The sequence below is a fragment of the Eschrichtius robustus genome, chromosome 14, assembly GCF_028021215.1.
Source record: "Eschrichtius robustus isolate mEscRob2 chromosome 14, mEscRob2.pri, whole genome shotgun sequence".
Taxonomy (NCBI): domain Eukaryota; kingdom Metazoa; phylum Chordata; class Mammalia; order Artiodactyla; family Eschrichtiidae; genus Eschrichtius; species Eschrichtius robustus.
Genome location: NC_090837.1, coordinates 11,686,192 through 11,708,325, shown reverse-complemented (window position 1 = coordinate 11,708,325; position 22,134 = coordinate 11,686,192). Strand labels below are relative to the sequence as shown.

The following is a 22,134-nucleotide window of genomic DNA, read 5'->3' as shown; positions in this document are numbered from 1 at the left end:
CTTTCTTCGCTTGGCGGTTCCCCACGGTATAAATTAAAACCCAAACCTATGTGAGTACAGTCGTACTGTGACAAATTCAGAGGGGACATTTCTTGCCCACCCAGGCCCACCTAAGGAGAGATAAACGTCCGAGTTATCACCCTATGCTGGCTGGGCAGATTTTTCTAGAACCCCACTCCCCTCCGTAAGAGTGGAGCTCTTTGAGGGTCCTTGTTTGTGTGGAGGCCACAGTTCCAATTCCCCCGAAACTTTGTCCCCTCTGTCCTTCGGTTTGTTTGGTTGGTTGGTTGGTTTTTAGGTTTTTTTCTTTTTTTTCTTTTTTTTTTTTTGGCCGTGCCGCACATCTTGTGGGACCTTAGTTCCCCAACCAGGGATTGAACCTGGGTCCTCTGCAGTGAGAGTGCAGAGTCCTAACCACTGGACTGCCAGGGAACTCCCCCCTCTTTCCTTTGGCACCTTTAAAAATCAAAGATCTCCTCCCGCTACTCTGGATTTCATACCCTCTTTTTCTGACTCCAGAAGATTATCTCTATTTTCTCCGGTATTTCTAGTTGACTATCAAATGTGGGAAAGTTTTTAGATTATCTAGTCCAGAATATTGCCCAAAATGGAAACCCAGTGGACTAGTTTTCAGATCTTTCCCTCATTCTGTATGCATGAGTCTATTTTTTTAAGTCACTTTGTTCTCCTCTTATTTTCTGTATATTTACCACCTCTCTCCTGTTCTCTTACATTTACAAGTTACATTACAGAACAAGATGCCTTATGCTAATAATTTCTCAGTATAAACTATTCTTTTTTTCCCTTAGTTTTTGGCTCTTATTATTGGCTCTTTTTCAGCTCCTATCCTATCTTTTTTTTTGTAATTTCCTAGTGAACAGGCACCAAATATAGTTAGTATTTAATCTATATGTCACCTGCTCATTTAAATGCTCTTCTTTAAAAAAAAAAAAATCTAACCCAGTCTTGCAGATAAAAAAAATCTTGAGGTCGACAAAACTGCTAGCAATGTTTCCATAAAAACTGTTGTCAAAAGACTGGCAAACTTGGTAACACTAGGTAGCTAAGTTTTTAAAAATTCAGTACTAGTAATGCAAGTCACATCTACAATTTGAACGAAAATTCTAACTTGCTTCAAACTTATTTCAGGCCTAGATAAATTACTTTTGGTCTTAGATCTAGGAATATATGCCTATAAACATTCTATTGCTATACAAGTATACTGTATACTTTATACAGATAATATTTGCAGCCTTGGGATGCTGTAGCAGTATTTGTAATACTGTTCATCCTCACTCATAGCTTACTTGGAACTTCTCCTTAACATAATACCAAGTAAGAATTAGATAAGTATTAAAATGACTACTTTTGTCATTGCTCTAGTCAAGGTTACACGTTAGCTAACTTATAAATAAGTCACTCTCCATGACAGAAATATCAGCCACTGAAATAGTTTATGAGCACAGTCACAAAGCTTTTTCAAAAGGACTTTTAAAAATTCTCTTAGGGGGCTTCCCTGGTGGCGCAGTGGTTGAGAGTCTGCCTGCCAATGCAGGGGACACGGGTTCGAGCCCTGGTCTGGGAAGATCCCACATGCCGCGGAGCAACTGGGCCCGTGAGCCACAACTACTGAGCCTGCGCGTCTGGAGCCTGTGCTCCGCAACAAGAGAGGCCGTGATAGTGAGAGGCCCGCGCACCGCGATGAAGAGTGGCCCCCGCTTGCCACAACTAGAGAAAGCCCTCGCACAGAAACGAAGACCCAACACAGCCATAAATAAATAAATAAACAAATACTTAAAAAAAAAAAAAAGTAGAAGTCTATTAATTTTTAAAAAAAAAGAAATTCTCTTAGGGAACTCCCTGGCAGTCCAGCGGTTAAGACTCCACCCTTCCAATGCAGGGGGTGCAGGTTTGATCCCCGGTCAGGGAACTAAGATCCTGCAAGCCGCGGGTTGCTGTCAAAAAAAAAAAAGAAAGAAAGAAAAAAAATTCTCTTAGTTATGTCAGCTTTGGTTAATGAATATTCTACCTGGCTTTTCTTCTCAGCCTCCAAGAAAGTTTTAAGAGTTGGTAAATCCCAATTTTAAGGATTTGGAGAATTGTCACTGTAGCAGTCATCTATTGCTGCATGACAGACCACCCCTAAACGCAATGGCTTAAAATAACAATCGTTTAATTTGTTCCTGAGTCTGTGGGTCAGGAACTCTGTCAGGGCTCAGAGGGGCAGTTCCTCTGTGTTCCATGCGGTGCCGGCTGGGGTGCATTCATGTGGGGCTGGAGGACCCACGCTGGCCTCACTCACAGGGCTGGCGCTTCAGCTGGAATGGCTTGAACGACTGGGGACTGCGCGGCTGGTCCTCCTTCCCTGTGGGGCTGGCTGGACTTCCCAGTGTGCACGGGGCCTCCTGGCTGTCAGCTGAGTTCCCGGACTCCCCTGCCTTGGCCTCTTTCTCCAGCAGGATAGCCTGGACTTCTAGACATGGCAGATGGTGTCCCACTCTGGTTAAAGTGGAAACTTCCAGGCCTCAGCTGGGAAGTCCCAGAATAGTATTTCCACCAGATTCTGCCACATTCCATTGGTCAAAGCAAGTCAAAGGCCAGCCTCCAAGGAGTGAAGAAATAGATTCCACCTCTTGAGAGGGGAAGAGGCCCCCATCCACAGCGACAGGAGGAATTGTTGGCAGCCATCTTTGTAGGCAATCTACCGCAGTTGCTTTGCCCAACTAAATACATAGCACCCATTCTGTTTATAAAGTTGCTACAAATCAAAGGGGGAAGTTTATTAACGACAGTTTAGGATAACTTAATAACTAGTATTAGGATAGTTTATAATACTTAGACTAAAGATGTCAAGGTATTTTCCTAATATAAATACGCTTAGGGCTGCGTTTAAATGTCACTGTCATTATTCAGCACTTAACAGTTTCAAGTGAGAAGGCACAATCTCACTTGATTAACATTAAAGCTTAAGTTAAATTCAACTCCTCCTTAGGATCTGGGAGATTACCTTTACTTATTTATTTGCTTGTTTATTTTCTAAACAGCAATTCTGTGTAGCTTGACTTACTACATTTTCCCATCTCAGAATAATTTCCAAAGTCCTTTTTTATTTATTTATTTTTCCTTTTTTTTTTTTTTGGCTGAGCCATGCCATGCTCCAGATGGAACCCATGCCCCCTGCAGTGGAACCACGGAGTCCTAGCTACTGGACGGGGGAAATTCCCGTGGGTGATTACCTTTAGTTCCTTACCTCTGTGTGTGTCTTCTCCCTGGTGGTCACTTAGGAGTATGGGGAGACATGAATAAATTATCTTGTTTTCTTGTTCTGATGTACCATATTGTAGGCTTGGAAGAACTTTCTAAGCCCACTAATTGTTTTTAAGAAACAACGATTTTGATTTTGCAAATTTTACCACACCGAGTTCTCCACAGTCGGGTACACCAAGATCTTACCACTGCAACCCTTCCTGGTGTTAAGCAGATGGATAATTTTGAAATATGTACGTATGGAATTAAGTTTCGTGACTATCCAAATACGCCAACCACTTCCACGGCAGTTGGAATTATGCAGTGGAAAACATTTCCAATGATGCCCTTTTATGTGTTAATTTTGCAAAATTTATTCTCAATTATAATTTCAAATCACCTGAGCAACAGAAGAAAATCAGAAGTTGTATCAAAACCGAGAACTTATTTGAATTTAGCATTACGAAAACATTTTTAATTAATTAATTGGCACAAGTTGAAGATAACCCGTATTTAACAAGCCAGTTCTGGTTGACATTTGCCAAAATATGACATATTGAATATGTTCTCTTTATTCAATACCCCTTAAATTAAATTGTGAAAAAAAATTAAAGCAGAGGGTATAAAATAATCTACTTCCATGAGACTCAGGAAAATTTAATTAGATACCCCTTTAAGTAAGAAATTTGCTTTTGTAAAATTTTTTTTAAATCTGTACTTTAAATGACCTTTAAATTTCAAGACTTTTTCAAGATACAATTGTCCAGTCCTCATATTCATGAACATGCCAGATATTTTAATTTCTTGCACATCTGCCAAGTCTCTTCAGTTTAGAACAAGATTTAATTCTAAGGTGCCTCCCTTTTTAAAAAACACACTTTCTCCAAGTCAAAAGAATTTTTAAAAATATATTTTGAAGAAGCCCATAGGCCGCAACTAAGACCCAGCACAGCCAAAAAAAAAAAAAAATGAAAATGTTAAAAAAAATTCATAATAAAAAGATAAATTGTTAAAATATATATATATATATATATTTTTTAACCATCTATATCTTTGAAACACTTAAAATATTTTCAGGTTTAAAAATCCTCCTCCAGACTGACCTGCGGCAGCCTTGGCTCTTCGGTGTTCAGTAGTACTCTCTTGCTGTACTTTTCAACATTACATTGATTTTAAATACACTTTTTTTTTAATCACATTGCCATTGAACTTGGGCCAAATACTTTGAAAGAGTGAGTTTAGGGGGATTGGAGGAATGGGATGAAATATCTATAAATAGCAGTTCTCTGTGTAGCATGCACTGTATAATAAAGTGTGTGTAACTCTGCCATGCAATGTAAATAATGACAGTAATTTGCATTTTCTTATTACTATTCGTCCTCGAATTGAATCTGTGGTCTTTTGCCAATATTAAGGTCTATTTCTCACTTCCTTACATCCCCCAGGGTCCCTACTATAATGGGAGTGGGTAGTCAACAGTCCCCTTGTTCAGCACACAGATCTTAAAGACAGGTACACATCCAGCTGCTTTTTTGCCTCTGCCTTTTCAGTCTCACACACCCAAAGGCAGTATGGTTCACGGCTGGACCAATGCCGAACAGAGCCAGGTCAGTGTAACTACACTTCCATCACCTCTTTATTGACACCCTTTTCTCTTTTTAAATCCCAATGACCCCGGAGATTCTAGCCCAAGGCAATGACGCTGGACTCCAAGTAGGGAGAATTAGGAAGTATTCCAGAAGAAGAAATATTTTTAAAATTTTACCAGCCTGGAGGGCCTATTATTAATGTGACAGAATAATATGATTAAGAATAAACTGGACTTATTTTCTACTCTAGACTCATCACAAATGACTAAGGGGGATTTTTTTCCCCCAAGCAATTAAGTCTTAGAGTCCTGGGGTGCTGGGCTTGCCTTGCTCAAGGGAGCTAGGATGCCCAGGATCTTAGGGACTTGAGTGAATTATCAAGATTCCAGGCCCTTAGAGGGGCAGGGGTGGGAGTGCGTGTGAGAGAGGAGTGGCCAGGCTCCCTGAAGATCCACGCTCGGGATGCAGAGCAGCAGCGGGGAGCAAGATGGCGGGAGAGAGACAGATTATGCAATCCAGCTTATCAACTGCAATGTGCACACAAACTGCCCGGAGAACTTGTTATAATGGGAGTCTGATTCAGGAGGTCTGGAGTGGGTCCAGAGACTCTGCATTTCTAACAAGCTCCCTGGTAATACTATGGGTCCTGGGGCCTCACTCGGAGCAGTGGTGGGTAAGGGGGAGGAGGTGGGAGGACTTCGAAGCGGGGGGGGGGGGGCACAGGAAAGTCTAGACTTCATGCTCTGTGGCATCGGGAGGAATGACACAAGTTCTGGGTGGCTGAGTTGTACGCTGAGGGAAAGGACACTGTTATCAACAGAACTGTCCATCTTCAAAGGGATCACTCCAGTCTGTATGAAGAGCATCTATTCCAACAGACTATGTAAAGAACTGAAGACTAAGAGCCCTTCCCCAAATGTTCTGGCCTGTTTCCCCACAACCTCTTAGACTTCTCAAATGACCCTACAGAAGGGAAGGAACCCAACTCCCAACCCCCAATAGATTGGATTTCCAAACTGCCTTGGCCTGTGGAAAGAGCAGTAGAGGACCTTGAACCAGATATATTTAATGTAGACAAACTGAAACTTGTGAGCGCAAGTGGCATGGAACAAATTCATATGAGTTACCCTTTCAATCTCAAAGAGAATCAAATTCAGGAATCTGTAAATAGCCATTTCATTAGTGGTTCAATCAACAAATATTTAGGGGATGCTGAATGAATTTCCCTAAGTTCCGATGTAGGGCATTTTTGGACTCCTGACAAGAGAAACTAGTTGTAGGGGACAAGTAACCCCAAAAGACCTGAGGACTTAAATTCCTTGTCAGTCAATGATCTTGCCATGGTCACCAAAGAAGATGGCCCTTCCCCTTATACACACTCTTCACATTGCCCTTTGAGATTTTTCCCTCCTTCGAGTCCTAGCTCTTCATTTAAACATGATTTCACCAGTATAAACATGTTCAGGAGAAAGACCCAGTTTGATTTTCTTCTGCCAGCCTCTTCCAAAGATAGCCTGAATCCCATTCTCTCATAAGAACAAGTCTTAAAAATAAACTAAGGCAGTAAGTGCTGTGTCCAAGGCCAAGTTTGTTCCAAAGCTGAGAATAATAAAATTCAGGGTTCCCTTTCCCTAATCCAATTTTAAGAGCAAATGCCTTTTGTTGTTAATTTTGTTTGCAAACTCTGATCCTGCCATCTCCAGGACCTGATATTTTATTAAAGCATTTCCAAATCTGGTTCTGATTATATAAGAAACGTTTGTGCCTGTGCTCATCAATGTCACAATTCACATGGAGAGAGCAGCTTGATTTGCCTTAATCCCCCAGAAGGTCTAAAATCTAGGCAGAGTGCAAGAAGGGATCGCTATCTCTTTTGCCTGATCATCTGTCCTTGAGAAATCAAAAGTCACAAGTGCTCTGACGGTGTTTTTGCTTGGCCAGCAGATTTTTTTTTTTTAATTAGTTGTCGATGTTTAACATACGAGAATTTCACATACAAATCCAAGTTTCTGGTTTTTCTTGAAAAATCAGAAGAGCTGGCACCATTTGGTCGCTGTCCCTCATGGCTGAGTGCTGGCGTGGTGGACAGTTGTGACCCTTATGGCTTCAATCCCTCTCCTATATTCAGGGATGTCACCAGTTCACAAGTCTTGGTGGCAGGCAGATGTCACTTCCCACTACTCAAGCTATATACCTGGTACTTACTAGCATGTGACCCAGGCCTGGCCAATTAGGCATGTCTCCCCAGGTTCTTTATTTTTTTATTTTTTTATTTTTTTTAAAATTTTTTGGCTGTACCACGCGACATGCAGGATCTTAGTTCCCAGACCAGGGATCGGACCCGCGCCCCCTGCAGCGGAAGCGCGGAGTCTTAACCGCTGGACCCCCAGGAAAGTCCCTCCCCAGGTTTTTAATGTGGCACTAGCTTTAGGAAAACTCTAGTACAGGAGAGAAATGAATTCTTTCTGACAGTAGAAATGGTTAAAGCAACATCCAATTTGTAGGGTCAGCGTGGGGTGGGGTGGGCGGGCAGTAGCCTCTGAAAGTCGGCAGCAAAAACAGTTTTCTTACTAGTTTCGTTCCGTGGAGTAATTTTGACCATGGTTTCAGTTCCACGGCCTGTCTCTGTTCCATTTTCCAAGCGGGGGTCTCCAGAATTCTAACTGACTGTGAGCTATCCAGTATTTCATTGCTACAATCCTCTTCTGCTTAAATCTTTCATCTCTGAGCTCTGCCCCCTTGAGGCAGGGCGTAGTGTACACCCAACTCTCTTCCTTTATATATTAACTTCAGGCTACTTATAAGACATGTGAGCTTGGAACTCAGGTCTTCTCTCCCTCTCTCTCTTTAAAGTGATAGAGTTTTGTCACTGGGAGAAAAGCTAAAGATCACCTAGTGCAAAAATCGGCAAAGTAATGAGAAAAGTTTCCCAGATGCCCCTTCCCTCCACCACCATTCTCTCTTACATCTCATTGGGCACAACTGGATCACAGGCTCACCCTTTAAGCCAATCAGTGGACTAGGTTTGTTGTGATTGGCTTAGCCTAGGGCAGTAGTTCAACTCTGCCTGAATATCAGAATCAACTGAGAACCTTTTATAATGCCAACTGCCGGGTCACACCCCCAGGCCACATTTAATTGGTCTGACTGGACTTCTGGCACTGGAATTTTAAAAAATCCTCTGGTGCTTTTAATATTAACCCTCTCTCTAGTTCAGCCCCACCCATTTTACGAATGCCAATACTGAGGTCCAAAGAGATATTAATTAAGTTGCCTAAAGGACTATACCTTCGGTTAATAGCAAAACAGACAGAAGCAAAACCACACACAAATGACATTTACTAGGACACCTTTGTTTTTCCAGAAAACTCATTTGAGTACCCATTCTTTTTCTTAGAAAGTGAAGTCCTGAGGAGCTCCAAGACTAAGAAGCAGTAGACTATAAGGCGGTGGTTTTCAAGCTTGAGCGCATCAGAATCCCCTAGAGGGCTTGTTACAACACGGAGCGCTGGGCCCACCCCTGGAGTTTCAGATTCAGTGGTTTTGGGGTGGGGGGAAGAATAATGAGCATTTCTAACAAGTTTCCAGGAGATGCTGCCGCAGCTGGTCCAGCGACCACACCAGCCACCACCAGAGTGGCTAAGAGCTTGGGCTATAGAATCACACCATCTTGGTGAGAGCCAGCTCTGCCTCTTATACCAAGTCAGAACATGGGCAAGTTACTTAGCATACCTATGAAATGGGGCCGATAATAATAGTGGCCTGGGTTCATGGCAACAACTGAATACGCATTCAGAACGTAAAAGCACTTAGAACAGTGTCTGGCCCATAGTAACTGCCTAATGAGTGTTACCTATTAGCATTCATTCATTCCTTCATCAAACAATTATAAATTGAGTGCTTCCTTTGAGACAGGCACTGTTCCAGGCACCAGGAGTACAGTGGTGAGGAAATCAAATGAGCTTACAATCCACTGGGGAGGCACACAATAAATGACCTCATAAATATAAGATAGAATGTCACACAGAAGAATTTTGCACTCCAAGCAAACTGGACAGCAAGTGCACACAGTTTTATGAGAACTTGGTCAAGTTTTGTTTGCATCTTCCAGCTCAAGGAGGTGGTGGCAACATGTTCCTAAGGCAAAAGCCCCTTAGCAGCATGGCTCTTACCATGGCAGCTGAATAAAGCCCAGTTTATGGTTTTTATAGTAAGGTTCTCCAGAGAAACAGAACCAATAGTATTTTTACATATATATATATTATATTTATACTTATGTTATAATACAAGTATGTTCAAATATAATTTATATTTATACTATGTATTATATTTATGTAGATTTAAAAATATCTTTATATTATACACCATACAATAAATATTAATATATCACTATACATTATATATACTATTTTTTTTAATTTAAAATATATTTTAGATATATTCATATTTGTATAGATATTTATATAACATAGATATCATAGGAATTGTAGGAATTGACTCACATGATTATGGAGGCCAAGAAGTCCCATGATTTGCTGTCTGCAAGCTGAAGACCCAGGAAAGCTGGTCCAAAGGCCTGAGGATCAAGAGCGCCAATGTCCGGGGGGCAGGAAAGGATGGATGTCCCAGCTCAAAACGAGAGCAAATTCACCTCTCCTCTGCCTTTTTTGTTCTATTCAGGACCCCAGTGGATCGGACCACGCCCACCTGCATTGATGGGAGTTATCTGCTCTACTCATTCTCCCCCTTCAAATGCCAATCTCTTCCAGAAACACCCTCAGAGACGCTCCCCCAAAATAATGTTTACAAGCTCTCCAAGCATCACTTGGCCCAGTCAGGTTGACACATAAAATTAACCCTCCCCGGCATAGTCACACCAGCCAATTCTTTAGGTTTTGTCTGAGAGGAAACATTTGTGACAAGAACAGGACGGGTGAAGAGCTTGCTAGAAGAGAAAGAGAGAGGCGGGTGGAATGCACCAGATGCTTTACCTATGTTATTTCACCTAATCCTCACGGCCATCTTGGAGTAGATATGGTTGGACGAGGAGAGAAGTAACCTGCCCCAAGCTGAGCGGGAACGGTGGTACCCTAGCATCTGCACGACCAGTGTCAGGAGGAAGCAGAGAGCAGGGGCGCTGTCACATCACAAGCCCCATCTGACCCCCTTCTTCTGACTCCCCAGGCAGGGGCGAGGGTGAAGCCATACCTGCCATCGTGTATTTGTCCTCTGTCCCTCTACTCTGCTCCTAAAACAGGTGACGGTGATGTAATAAGATGCAAGGAGCAGCTACTTCTGAATCAGAACACTTCTGATCCTGGTCCAAACTCATCTTCTCCCAGGACTGTTGTCTTTCTCAGCATGTTAAAAAACAAAAAACAAAAAAACTTTATTATGGATGTAATATATACTCATTGCTGGGACTACAGACCAGCAAAATAGAAGAAAACAGAAGTGGTCCATAATCCCCTCACCTCAGAAAAAAATGCTAACATTCTGATACCGATTCTCCTCAGCAGCTTGAGACCGTAGGCAGCCTGTCCTCTATGCTTACTAACTAGCCTTTTCCAGTTACACATATTAACCTAACTGGAAGTTACTTACTTTTTATTTATTTATTTATTTTCGCTCTGGAGTTGTTTCTGGAGGTCGGTCGGTTCTGTAAATTTTGTTGGGTGAGGGAAATGGATTTGGGAGACGGACTGGAGTTGGAGTTGTGCTTGGAATTGTTTTTCAATTTGAAGTACTCACCTCCCAGCTTTGGGGCCAACAAAGTATTTCGAGCCTTTTTTCATACGGCAACTGTATTCAAGAACTGTAAGGGGTGGCCTTGCCTCTCCTGCTCCCGCGCTCGCTGGGCTCGGGACGCCCCGCCGCACCAGAGAGAGGGCAGCTCCGGCTAGAACGGCGGAGTTGGAGCGAGGCTGACTGCCAGGGCCTCCCGGTAACCAGGCAACAGAGGCCTTAGCAACGGGGAGGGGGTGGGACCGAGGGAGGAAGTCGGAAGCAAGCGGCTAAACCTCGCGAGAGTTGCGTTTGCGCGCGAACTGTAAGTCCGTGGGTCTCGGGGTCAGGTCTTGGCTGGTCGAGGTGCAGGCCCCTGGGGGAGGCGACAAGCCCACCGGACCCAGCCACCTTCGTCACCCTGTCATGGAGACCTCAGCGCACAAGCAGCAGCAGCAGCAGCCCGAGGCGGGCAAGATCAGGAACCTGCCCTGGTAGGAGGAGGCCCGGCTGCCGCGGGGAAGGGGGTCGGCCGCGCGGGGAGGTGGTGGCCGGAGTGGGCAAGTGGCAGGTCCCCAGCCCGACCTCGCCCCGCCGCCCCAGGGTCCCACCTGGATGACAGCACAGGGGTTCGATCTCGTGTCTTCTGACACTACATTGACCTCCGTGGCAAAATATTCTTCTCTCTTGCCAAAATATTCTCTTCTCTCGGTGCGATTATTGGTCAGATTCTAAACTAGAAGAAGAATGATGATGATGATGGTAACAACGCTCCCTAGTTAACTTTTATTCAAGTGACTTTCTATTAGATTAGCAGGCACCCTATTAGGTGTTTGAATTTTACAAAGACACTAGGAGGAAGGTACTGTTATTCCAGTTTTACCAAAAGGTTAAATGACTTGCCTAAGGTCCAGAGTTGGAAAATAAGTTTGTATTTGAACCCAGCTGGTCCAGATTCAGAGCTTGCACTCTTAACCATCCTATTTACACAACTGTGTCTTAGTGATGGTTTAAAGACTGAGTGTATTTGACTTGATTTCGGAAAACTCCAAGTTGTTTCTTTTCAGTTTACTGTTATCGTAGTAAAAACACATAACATACAATTCACCTTTGTAACCATTTTAAAGTGTACAGTTCAGTGGCATTAAGTACATTCAGAATGTTGTGTAACCATCCCACTATCTAGTTCCAAAATTTTTCATCATCCCAAATGGAAACCCCATACCCATTGGCAGTAACTCCCCATTCCCCCCTCCCTCAGCCCGTGGCAACCACTAATCTACTTTCTGTCTCTTATGAATTTGCCTATTCTGGATATTTCATATAAATGGAGTCATACAATACGTGGCCTTTTGTGACTGGCTTCTTCTTTTTTGTTTTTTAATATTTATTTATTTATTTTGGCTGCACCGGGTCTTAGTTGTGGCACACAGGATCTTCGTTGCGGCATGTGGGATCTTTCATTGCGGCATTCGAACTCTTAGTTACAGATGCATGCGGGATCTAATTCCCCAACCAGGGATCGAACCTGGGCCCCCTGCATTGGGAGTGCAGAGTCTTACCCACTGGACCACCAGGGATGTCCCGTTACTGGCTTCTTATATCAGTAATTGATTTCCTTTTATTGCCAAGTAACGTTCCCTTGTGTGGCTATACCACCATTTATTTATCCATTCATCTGTTAATTTATATTTGGATATGAGTTCAATTTTGGATTAATTTAGGTGCTCATCCAGGTTGAGATTATAGGCAGACAGCTGGAAAGATGAAATGAGAGCAGTTTTTCAGCACTATTGATATTTGGGGTGGCGGGGGAGGGCATGGGGGTTGTCCTGTGCACTGCAGGATGTTTAACAGCATCCCTGGTGCCTATCCACTAGATGCCAGTAGCACCCCCGACTCAGCTTTGACAGTGGAAAATGTCTCCAGATATTATCGAGAGTTCATTGGAGGACAAAATGGCCCCGGGTGAGAACCACTGAGTTAAAGGGTTTTGTATCTCTTTCTCTTTTAGTTAGGATATGAAAGGATTCTTTTGCACATAACAAAATGTTCTTGCCTTTATATATGTTGTAATCAAAGCTAAATTGTATTTCAGGGTTGAAAAATACCGGCCACAGACACTGGATGATCTCATTTCTCATCAGGACATCTTGAGTACCAGTAAGTATCCATGTGTCAGCGGCTGGTATCCTAGTCGAAGGACCTGGATACATTTCTTAGGAATGTTGTCTCTACTGAGTAGTAATTTTGAAGGATCTGATTGAGCTTTATGGGATGTGGCTTTAAGAGCTGAGTCCTTCAGATTTTTCATTCCTGCATCTGACCCAGATTTGAACATATGGTTGAAGTACCTTCAGCCCAACTCGGGCCTGCAGTGAATGAGGCAACTCTCAGAGACTGATGGCCTCTCTCTTTCTCCCCCCGACCTTCAGTTCAGAAGTTTATCAGTCAGGACCGCCTGCCGCACCTCCTTCTCTATGGTCCTCCAGGGACGGGAAAGACATCCACCATCCTGGCCTGTGCTAAACAGCTGTACAAAGATAAGGAATTTGGCTCCATGGTCTTGGAGGTAAATGGGAGGTTTACTGTTACTCTCGAAGGACTCCAGCCTCTTACTTTTAGTCCTGCTAGTTTTGTTTTACTTTACAAGTTAGTTGCCCTGCTGGTGGTTGGGAAAGAAGGAGACGTAAGATGTTTTAATTCACTTTTTTTCTATAATTGACATTTTTGCCTTGACTGGTACAAGCTAAAGGGCAGTGGGAGGACTAGGTGTCTTTCTTTGCTGTTGCCAACTTTTACCCAGATCCTCAATGGTTGCTCGGTTGATGGCTGTCCCCCATGTGCCCCCAGATCCCTTCTGCATGTTGCTCCATGCTGTTCTTGCCCCGCCCCGGAAGGCTGAGCTGTGTCGACTGCGAGCTCTCTTGCCCTCTGCCTCTCCCTGGTTGGGTTTGGCCAGCAGGGGCCTGGAAGGGGTTGGGGAAGGGAGAAGGAGGCCTGGTCCTGCCCTGGGGGTCACCACAGGCCGACAGCTTCCCCACCCGCAGGGCACAGCACGCAGCCTTCCCCCCGGCCAGCGCCACTCCCCCACCAACCCCTTAAGACTTGGGGGTGATAATGGGCCCCAGTAGGCCCTGAGGTATTGCATAGCCCTTGTGGTTTCCCCACACCTCACCAGCACCTTTTAAACTGTCTCTTCATTTAATTCTCTTCAAATTACCGAATTTGAGTATGCCATCTGTTTACTACTAGGACTCGACCGATATACTTAGCTTACGAAATTCTAAATTTTGTCTATTGTAAGAAAAAAACCGTTTAACTTGCTTTTGTATTATAGAACCTTGCTGCCACCAGTGTTCTTACTTCATTGTATTAAAAACTTGGTAACTTCTGGGTTGCTCTGGGTTGTGGTAGCTAAAATTAGCATCATTCTGCTCCTGCCAGAGGTGCCGTTCACCGTGACCAGACCAATTAATTCTTCCTCCAGAGCTTGTCAGTGATTGTCCTCAAAAGGGGGAGGAAAGACAGGCATTGGCCTTTCAGAATATAATGGAATGATCTAGTGAGTTGTAAGTTTTAAATATAATTGTGATCTTATTTTTAATGATTATCTCTTATCTGTCCTTAGAACTAGAGACCTAGCTTGCTGAGCAGGATTGATGAAAAGATACATTAATTCACAGCTAGCACACCAACATGTTTTCTATTTATTTTGGCTTCTCTCTTTCACATTTAGCTGAATGCTTCAGATGACCGAGGGATAGATATCGTTCGGGGACCAATCCTGAGCTTTGCTAGCACGAGGACAATATTTAAGTAAGAATTCTTTGCAAAATTTCTCTCCCTAAAGATTTTGATCAGTGAGGTGATAGAGTTTAATTTCTTAAATCCTCTCCTTTGCCAGTTTGTAAAAGTAAGGGGAAAAGAAAAAGGCTTTGTCAAAAGCAGTCATGAAAAAGAGATAAAGTACAGGAATGGTGGTAAGAAATATTAAAATGCAAATATTAAAACAAAATATTATCTAAATCTATATTAGCAAGTTCTCTAGGGAAGCATTAATTTCATTACATCCTAAGACTGGAGGAGCTAGTTTGAATTTAAACAAAAATGCATGGAGATCAGGGTGGATAACTAGGATGGTGGTAAAAAAAGAAAAAGAGGAAAAAGCAGAAGTGAAGGGGGTGGGGAAAAAGCAGCACTAGAATAGAATAAGAGGCTACTGGGTGGAAGAAAGATGAAGGTGCCAGAGGACATAATCTAACACAAATACAGAAATTAGACCTCCGTGCCCTTTGACCACAGATGTCTGCTTTGGTCAGAGTTCTAGGAGAAATGAACTTCATGAGCCAGGGCCTGATGGCACAAATGTGAAGGTGTAGGTTTGGGCCTGGAAGTCGAAGGGAGATTGAAGAAGCCTTTTTAGGTGGTACCATTTGTTTTCCTAGGAAAGGCTTTAAACTAGTGATCTTGGATGAAGCTGATGCCATGACTCAGGACGCCCAGAACGCCTTGCGGAGAGGTAAGGAGCACAGCCGTGTACGGCGTGTGTGGCTGAGGAATGCTTTGGAAGGAGAGTTAGCAACTTTGGACATGAGATAGGTCGTGGCTTCTTTTCAGTTTTCATTCATCTTCTGGCCCAGCGAAATCTCTGTATACCTTTCACTGTGTATCCCACCTGATGACCTAGACAAAAGTCTCTATACCGGTGGTTACCCCTTTTAATAGTGTAAAGACATTAGCCTTTTGGGGACTTTTAGGTATGACCAGACACTGGTGTCTCATCCTCCTTCTCCACTGGGTTCAATTTCAGGGTTGGGAATTTGTACTGTTTGATGGGAGGGAATGGGAAGTCTTTCATTTCTAAACTGCTAGATAGGTCTTTCTGCTGTTGGTACCGTTAGATACAATATAGCCAGGAAAATAACACTGGAAAGTTAGTTGCACTCAGAAAGCTGACATGACTTCCCTACTTGCCAGGAGAATGATTGGGCCAGGAAAGGAGAGTATACTGTGATTTGTTGATCTTAAGGCGCCTGGTGCAGTTAATTTCTTTGCAAGGACATTCCTAATCTCTCTCATTAAGATTCTGTGGTAGACAGCTAGGAGAGAATACAATCTTTAGGAATTCTGGGGAGGAGTGGATTGCAGCCCATGTTTAAGAAGAGGAGGAGGAGGACAGAATATCTTCTGGTCCTAGAGGCTTTGGCCACCTTTCTTTAGCATCTTATTCTGTAGAGTCAGTCTGGGCAGATCCCAGTGTGAGAACGTTGGTACCTACAGGATGAAACTGGTGTCACAGGCATCTCTGAATTAGGGTTAATGGTTTCTCGAATGCTCTAAGGGTTCGAGACAAGGTCCACTGGAAAGTCTGCAAAAAGCCATCCCCCTCCCCCGCCCAGTAGAAGGTGGCACATCATCCATTTGCCAAATAGAATTTTATGCAAAAGGGCAGGCATACTGGATTTCGTATCTTAGTGGAATGGAATGGCAAGAGTGCCAGAATCACAGCCAGTCATGAAGAAGGAAGCATTCTGTGCAGTCCTGTGGAGGGGACGTGTTCATCAGCTCTGGGGAGAGAGGGGCTGGTCTCCAGGCTCACCCTCTCTCGCCACAGTAGCATTCCCACTTGTTTGCATTCTTGATTCCCGCTTCATGTGACCATAGGAAAGTTCAGGGTTTCTGGGTCCCTTGAAGAATCAGGATGGACGTGAGGTGGTTTTCTTTTCCCTTGCCAGTGATTGAGAAGTTTACTGAAAATACCAGATTTTGCCTCATCTGTAACTATCTGTCAAAGATCATCCCCGCCTTGCAGTCCCGGTGTACAAGGTTCCGATTCGGTCCCCTGACCCCCGAACTCATGGTTCCCCGCCTGGAACATGTCGCAGAAAAAGAGAAGTAAGTATGTTGAAAAGCAGGGAAAGGGGGGCCTTGGAGACTGGGTGTCACGTAAGGCGGCTACTGGTACGTCTGAAGGCGATAACGTTTGTAAACAACTCGGGCGAGCCTGGCACAGGGTAAACCTCACTGTCTGTCGGCCGCCCTTGTAGCTCACAGACGTTCTTCATAAAGGTCATTTGGTTCCTTACTGGAGTCCATCATCCTCCCCTAGAAGCGGTCCCACTTTCCTCCTACTCTTTGTCTTTGGAAACTGCACGCTGCCAGGTCCCTCCCGTTAAGATGCCTCTAGCCTTTCTCGGCTAGCAGGGAAGGTCCTGAGACATCACATTCTGTGTGATCAGATGCCAAAGCCAGTAGCCAGCCCGAGCTGCTGCTGATTCGACAGGTGCCTGGGCTCTGCGAGCGCAGATCTCGCCAGCGCCCTCTCCTCTCCAGAGAACAGAATTCAAAGCTACCTGCTCAGCATAGCAGTGCTTGGCCGCAAAGGATGGTCTTGCTAGACTTGGACTGGGCTGTGACTACTCACGTGAGGCCCACGTCCCCAATAGCCAGAGCGAATTCTGGAGCCTGTAAATCAGGAGAGTATTGTTAACTCCGTCCTTCCCTTTTTTCTCTTTCATGGTTTCAAAGCCTTGACCTTCACAGTCCATCTTGTTCCCTCGGGGAGCATTTGTGCTCTCAGGGCCTCTACATCCCTCCTGCCTGTTGCCTTTCAGAGTCGACATAAGTGAAGACGGGATGAAAGCGCTCGTAACTCTTTCCAGTGGAGACATGCGAAGGGCTCTGAACATCTTGCAGGTAGGGCACCGCTCCTAGCACATCTCGAGTTGTTGCTTCAGAATACTTTTTCAAGAAAGACGTAAGCAACAGCATGACCGATGTGTTAATTCAGAAATCTAGAACTGGTAAGACATCTCATAGTCTGTCAAAGATGTACTCCCACCTTTGTGTTTTGATTAATTGAAAGAATAATTTGTTGCAAATAAGAGAAAGATAGGGAAGGACTCTGCAAAGTAACATAGCCGACAAGCAGTGGCCTCCTCTGATGCGGCCAGCTCTTAGCAGTGTAAAAGGTACAGGGCTCCAGCTCTCCCGTGCCCACCCACATTGCTGCCTCCGCAGTTTCCTCCTGACCCTCCTGCAGCTCAGTGGCTGCAGCAGCCGCGGTGACTCTCCCCCTGTCTGCCCAGAGCACCAACATGGCCTTTGGGAAGGTGACAGAGGAGACCGTCTACACCTGCACGGGGCACCCACTCAAGTCAGACATCGCCAACATTCTGGACTGGATGTTGAATCAAGACTTCACCACGGCCTACAGGAGTATCCTTTCTCTAGTCCTTCGGTCGGTGCATCAGGTGCCCGAGGCCTGAACGTGGCCTCACGAGCTCAGGCTGCAGGCAGCACCTACACCCTACTGGCAAAAGCCAAGTGGCTGCACGGGACACCTTTCAGCTTGTCGTGGGAGCAAGATGTCTGTTGGGGGGATGGGTACTTGTCTTTCATGCCCCAAATTCTATGGCTTGAAGCCGCTTAACTCACAGATGGGAGGGAAGCAGTTAGACCTTGGGTGGAAGATGCAGTCATTTTCAAGCAGTTAGTGTTACTCTTGTTTTGCTATGAAATTAAAATCTAGGTGTAGTGATGGAAAGCCTTTTGGGCAATGCATTTGGTTCTGTTCTCTACTAGACAGAGATATCTTTCATCTCCCTTAATGGAGATGAAAACAGAAAAATAACTGGGGTCCAACACGTGCAACTTCAGATTGAAGGAAACAGCTGTGTTGGTGTGAAAAGCCCTACTTTCAAGTCATTCTCTGCAGTGTTTGTTCTGGAATTTGTTCCCTTTGCCTTAACTGCTCCTCTCTAGATATCATGGAGTTGAAAACTCTAAAGGGGTTGGCATTACATGACATCCTGACAGAGATACACCTGTTCGTGCACAGAGGTAACGTAGGTTCTTCCCCAGTTCAGAAGCTATGCAGAAGGTGGCATGCATCGGGGTTAAGGGTGGCTGGAGAGGGGACGTGACGCTTCATTTTGGAAACAAAGAAACAGGAATGAAGAGGTGTAAACCCGGCCCCCCATTTTTAGTTTTGTTTTGCTACTTATTTTTTTTATTGGGTTGGCCAAAAAGTTCATTCGGGTTTAAGTAAAACTAAGACACATTTTTAATTTTCGTGAAGAACTTCATTGAACAACGTATTCTTCACTAACCAAATGAACTTTTTGGCCAACCCAATATTTGTGTGTCTGTGTCTCCCTTTTAAAACCTTGTTCCAAAAATACTTTTTTTTTTCATAAATTCATTTATTTTATTCTTGGCTGCGTTGGGTTTTCGTTGCTGCGCGCAGGCTTTCTCTAGTTGTGGCTAGCGGGGGCTACTCTTCATTGTGGTGCACGGGCTTCTCATTGCTGTGGCTTCTCTTGTTGCAGAGCACGGGCTCTAGGCGCACGGGCTTCAGTAGTTGTGGCACGCGGGCTCAGTTGTTGTGGTGCACGGGTTTAGTTGCTTCGCAGCATGTGGGATCTTCCCGGACCAGGGCTCGGACCCATGTCCCCTGCACTGGCAGGCGGATTCTTAACCACTGCGCTACCAAGGAAGCACCAAAAATACTCCTTTGACTTCTAGAATGCTGGGGAAAAAGAGGAAAGAAACTCCTAAAGGCTAACTTACTTCCTCCAAGGGTTTGTATTTTACAGCAGTATGTTGGAGTTTGTATTTCTAAAAGGCTATTTTCCCCAAAAGGAAAGAAGGAGAAGGAAGATCTAGCTTCACATAACCAAAGCAGCCTCCGCTAAACCATCTTTAGTTCCACACTTGGTCGTATGTCCTGTACAGAGAATTGCTTCTCTACCTTGAGAGCACATGTGAATCACCCAAGACCAATCCAGTTGGCCCTGTTGGGGGAGAACCAGACACGAGTGTATCTTTGAGCTCTAAGTGAGAATCACCCCAGACCAATCCAGTTGGCCCTGTTGGGGGAGAACCAGACACGAGTGTATCTTTGAGCTCTACGTGATGTACTGTTCAGCCTTCTGGAGAAGCTCTGCCTGCCCAGCAGCCACCTGCAGACACTCGGGTCCACGAACACTGTTCTGCCAGTGCCTTTCCAGGCCTCTCCCTGGCTGGCTGGCGTGTGAAATTCTGCCCAAGAACATGGTTGGCTCAGGCCCAGCTCTGCACTTTGTGGATGCTGAGCATGAATCAACTTTTAAAAATTATTTGTTTTGTTGTTTTTTAACGTCTTTATTGGAGTATAACTGCTTTACAGTGGTTACGTTTGTTTTTAAAATTGGGACAGCAAGTGAGAACTTAGCTTTCACAGTACCTTACAGAGCGGCCCGGTGCTGACAGGACAGTGTGGATGGCGCTTCCATCTTCTTACGATCACTCTGGAACCTGCTCATTTTTCTTTTTGGCTACCCTACGAAGACTAAAATGAATAAAAACTATGAAAACCTATGCAATTTTTACCTCCTAGAGGTGTGGTGTCTTGAGATTTGTGGCCTCAAGAGGTTAGTCTTAACGTATCTGGTGTGGAAACTCATACTTGTCTTCTGTGATTTTTTTTTTTTTTTATAGTAGGTAATGACAGACCCCACTCATTTGATTTTGTTTTTCCCCCAGTTGACTTTCCATCTTCAGTTCGAATACATTTATTGACCAAAATGGCAGACATTGAGTGAGTATTTATTTCCCAGTTTTCTTTTCCTCCTTTTTTCCCTGTTGTGAGTTTTTTGTTTCTCCTTGCTTGGTTTCAACTGTTTTGTCTAAATCATTCATATACAGTATAGTTTTTGCTGGGATTATTGAACGACGCATGGGGAAGGGTGTGAGCTGCTTATGTAAAGAACACGGATAAACACAAAGGCAGGTACAGCTCGGTTACGTATTTGAGATAAAGGCCTCTCCTTCGACCTCAGAGGCCTGGTCCACCTTGGTTCTAGACATGCTCTTGTTATTTGGGAGGCCTGCTTCAGTTCAGACATCTAGGTCGTTTGGGGACGGCCAGCTATCCAGCTGTTATTAAGGCCTTTTGCCATACGAAAGCATATTGCAGGGAAAGTAAACATAAACTCAATTTTCCACTTTGCCTGGTTCAGTAAACAGTTATTAGTCCCCAGTGAAGCTGGCAGCTATCATTTAAGTAGACAAAAGCACTAGGTTCAAAATAGATGTCCACGTAAGCCAACTAATTTGCCGTCGTTGGCTTTCACACGTACCAATTAGGTCACTTCTTATCACTACACTGTGAATAGCATGACTTTGCTTTCAATGGCTGGGCACTTGAAAGGTGGCAAGATGAAATACCAGTGTCTTGCTTTATTGACCACAGAACCACAGATATGGCAGCCAAACTTCCCAGTGAATTAGGAGGAAGGGAATCTTAATTATAATTCCTCTCGATGCATTTTGCAGGTGAAGAAATAATGCCTAATCACATAAATTTTACATATCTGTATAGAGCTTGAACAAGTTAAGTTCAGAACACTGCTACTGGGAACAATTTTTTTTAATTTAATATTTCCTCCCCAGTTTGAATCAAATAAAGGAGTGTTTGAGGCAACCAAGAAAACGTTAGGGGACATGTAAAAGATTGCTGCCCAGAATGAATTTCTCTCACCTCTTTCCTATCCTTCTCTGGCCAACTTTCAGTCTGACTGTTACTGTTCTCTTCAAAAGGCAGCTGTTGTGATATAGTCTCTCTTCTTACCTTTTGTTTGATTTCTTTTAGGTACAGACTTTCTGTTGGCACCAATGAGAAGATTCAGCTGAGTTCCCTCATTGCCGCCTTTCAAGTCACCAGAGACCTAATTGTCACAGAGGCCTAGATGCTGAGGACCATTTGCTGCCTATTCTCAGGCCCAGCAGTGACTGGAGAGCAGGGGACACAGTCACCCCCAGTTTCGGAGAATTGTTCCAGGCGTGGGTGGGCAGACATGTACCCAAAGTACCGTGTTTGTGGCTGGCTGGAGCAGGGATGTACAAAGCAGTTTTAATGTACAGCTCTCTCACTGCACTGCCCATTTGTGTTTTATAAGGGGGGAAAAAAAAGCAAAACCCTTTTTTAGCCTTAAGGCTTTTATTACCCTTCAAGTTGCCTGGATGATAGGAAATGGGCTACCCCATTTGGAATAGCAGGCTTTCAAATCTAATACAGTCCAAGTGTCTTCCAACTCAAGGCAAAAAGAACATCTTCAGAGTTAAGTTTGTAAGTCTAAATCTGTGGCGCTACTTTAAATAGGTGTTTGTTAATGGATTTCTGGCCCAAACTATTATACTCTTATAAAGTGGACTCAATTTTCTTTACTTTAAAAACTGGCCTGCCTTTTTATTTCTCCTTTTGAAGTAGAGGAGTTGCTAGCAGGTTCCCAACTGTGGTGTGGACAGTAGCGAAAACATTCATTTTAAATGATGCTATCGGGGCCATAGGTCGTTCAACACTGGCTTGTTTAACCCAGGGCACATGAGACTAAGCCTGACTCTAAACCTGCAAGTGCTGAAAGGACTGAGACTCTTCATATTTAATCTAAATGTAATGCAGTTTATCTGCGAGCATTTGTGCTGCATGTGTGATAGTGTTCTGCACAATAAAAATAAAGCAGCTTGCTTGTTGTGTTACAAGTGACTCCTTTCCTTAGCCAATTATACAGACGCTGACTTGTTCAACTTG

The 22,134-nt window shown here is 44.1% G+C and overlaps 1 protein-coding gene and 2 non-coding genes across 3 annotated transcripts; 1 reads left to right on the top strand and 2 right to left on the bottom strand.

Moving 5' to 3' along the window:
• Window positions 1–359: 359 nt before the first annotated feature.
• On the bottom strand, window positions 360–432 carry TRNAE-CUC (transfer RNA glutamic acid (anticodon CUC)). Its single transcript has one exon. It is a non-coding gene; the product is annotated as a tRNA-Glu (tRNA).
• Window positions 433–10,875: 10,443 nt separating this feature from the next.
• RFC5 (replication factor C subunit 5) lies at window positions 10,876–22,062 on the top strand. The gene is made up of 11 exons (XM_068563584.1): window positions 10,876–11,053; window positions 12,658–12,722; window positions 12,995–13,131; window positions 14,299–14,378; window positions 15,008–15,081; window positions 16,298–16,457; window positions 17,177–17,258; window positions 17,651–17,780; window positions 18,327–18,404; window positions 20,088–20,142; window positions 21,196–22,062. The coding sequence occupies exons 1-11, from the start codon at window positions 10,986–10,988 to the stop codon at window positions 21,290–21,292; spliced, it is 1,026 nt and encodes a 341-aa protein (XP_068419685.1). The 5' UTR covers window positions 10,876–10,985; the 3' UTR covers window positions 21,293–22,062.
• TRNAG-CCC (transfer RNA glycine (anticodon CCC)) lies at window positions 12,067–12,139 on the bottom strand. Its single transcript has one exon. It is a non-coding gene; the product is annotated as a tRNA-Gly (tRNA).
• Window positions 22,063–22,134: the final 72 nt, after the last annotated feature.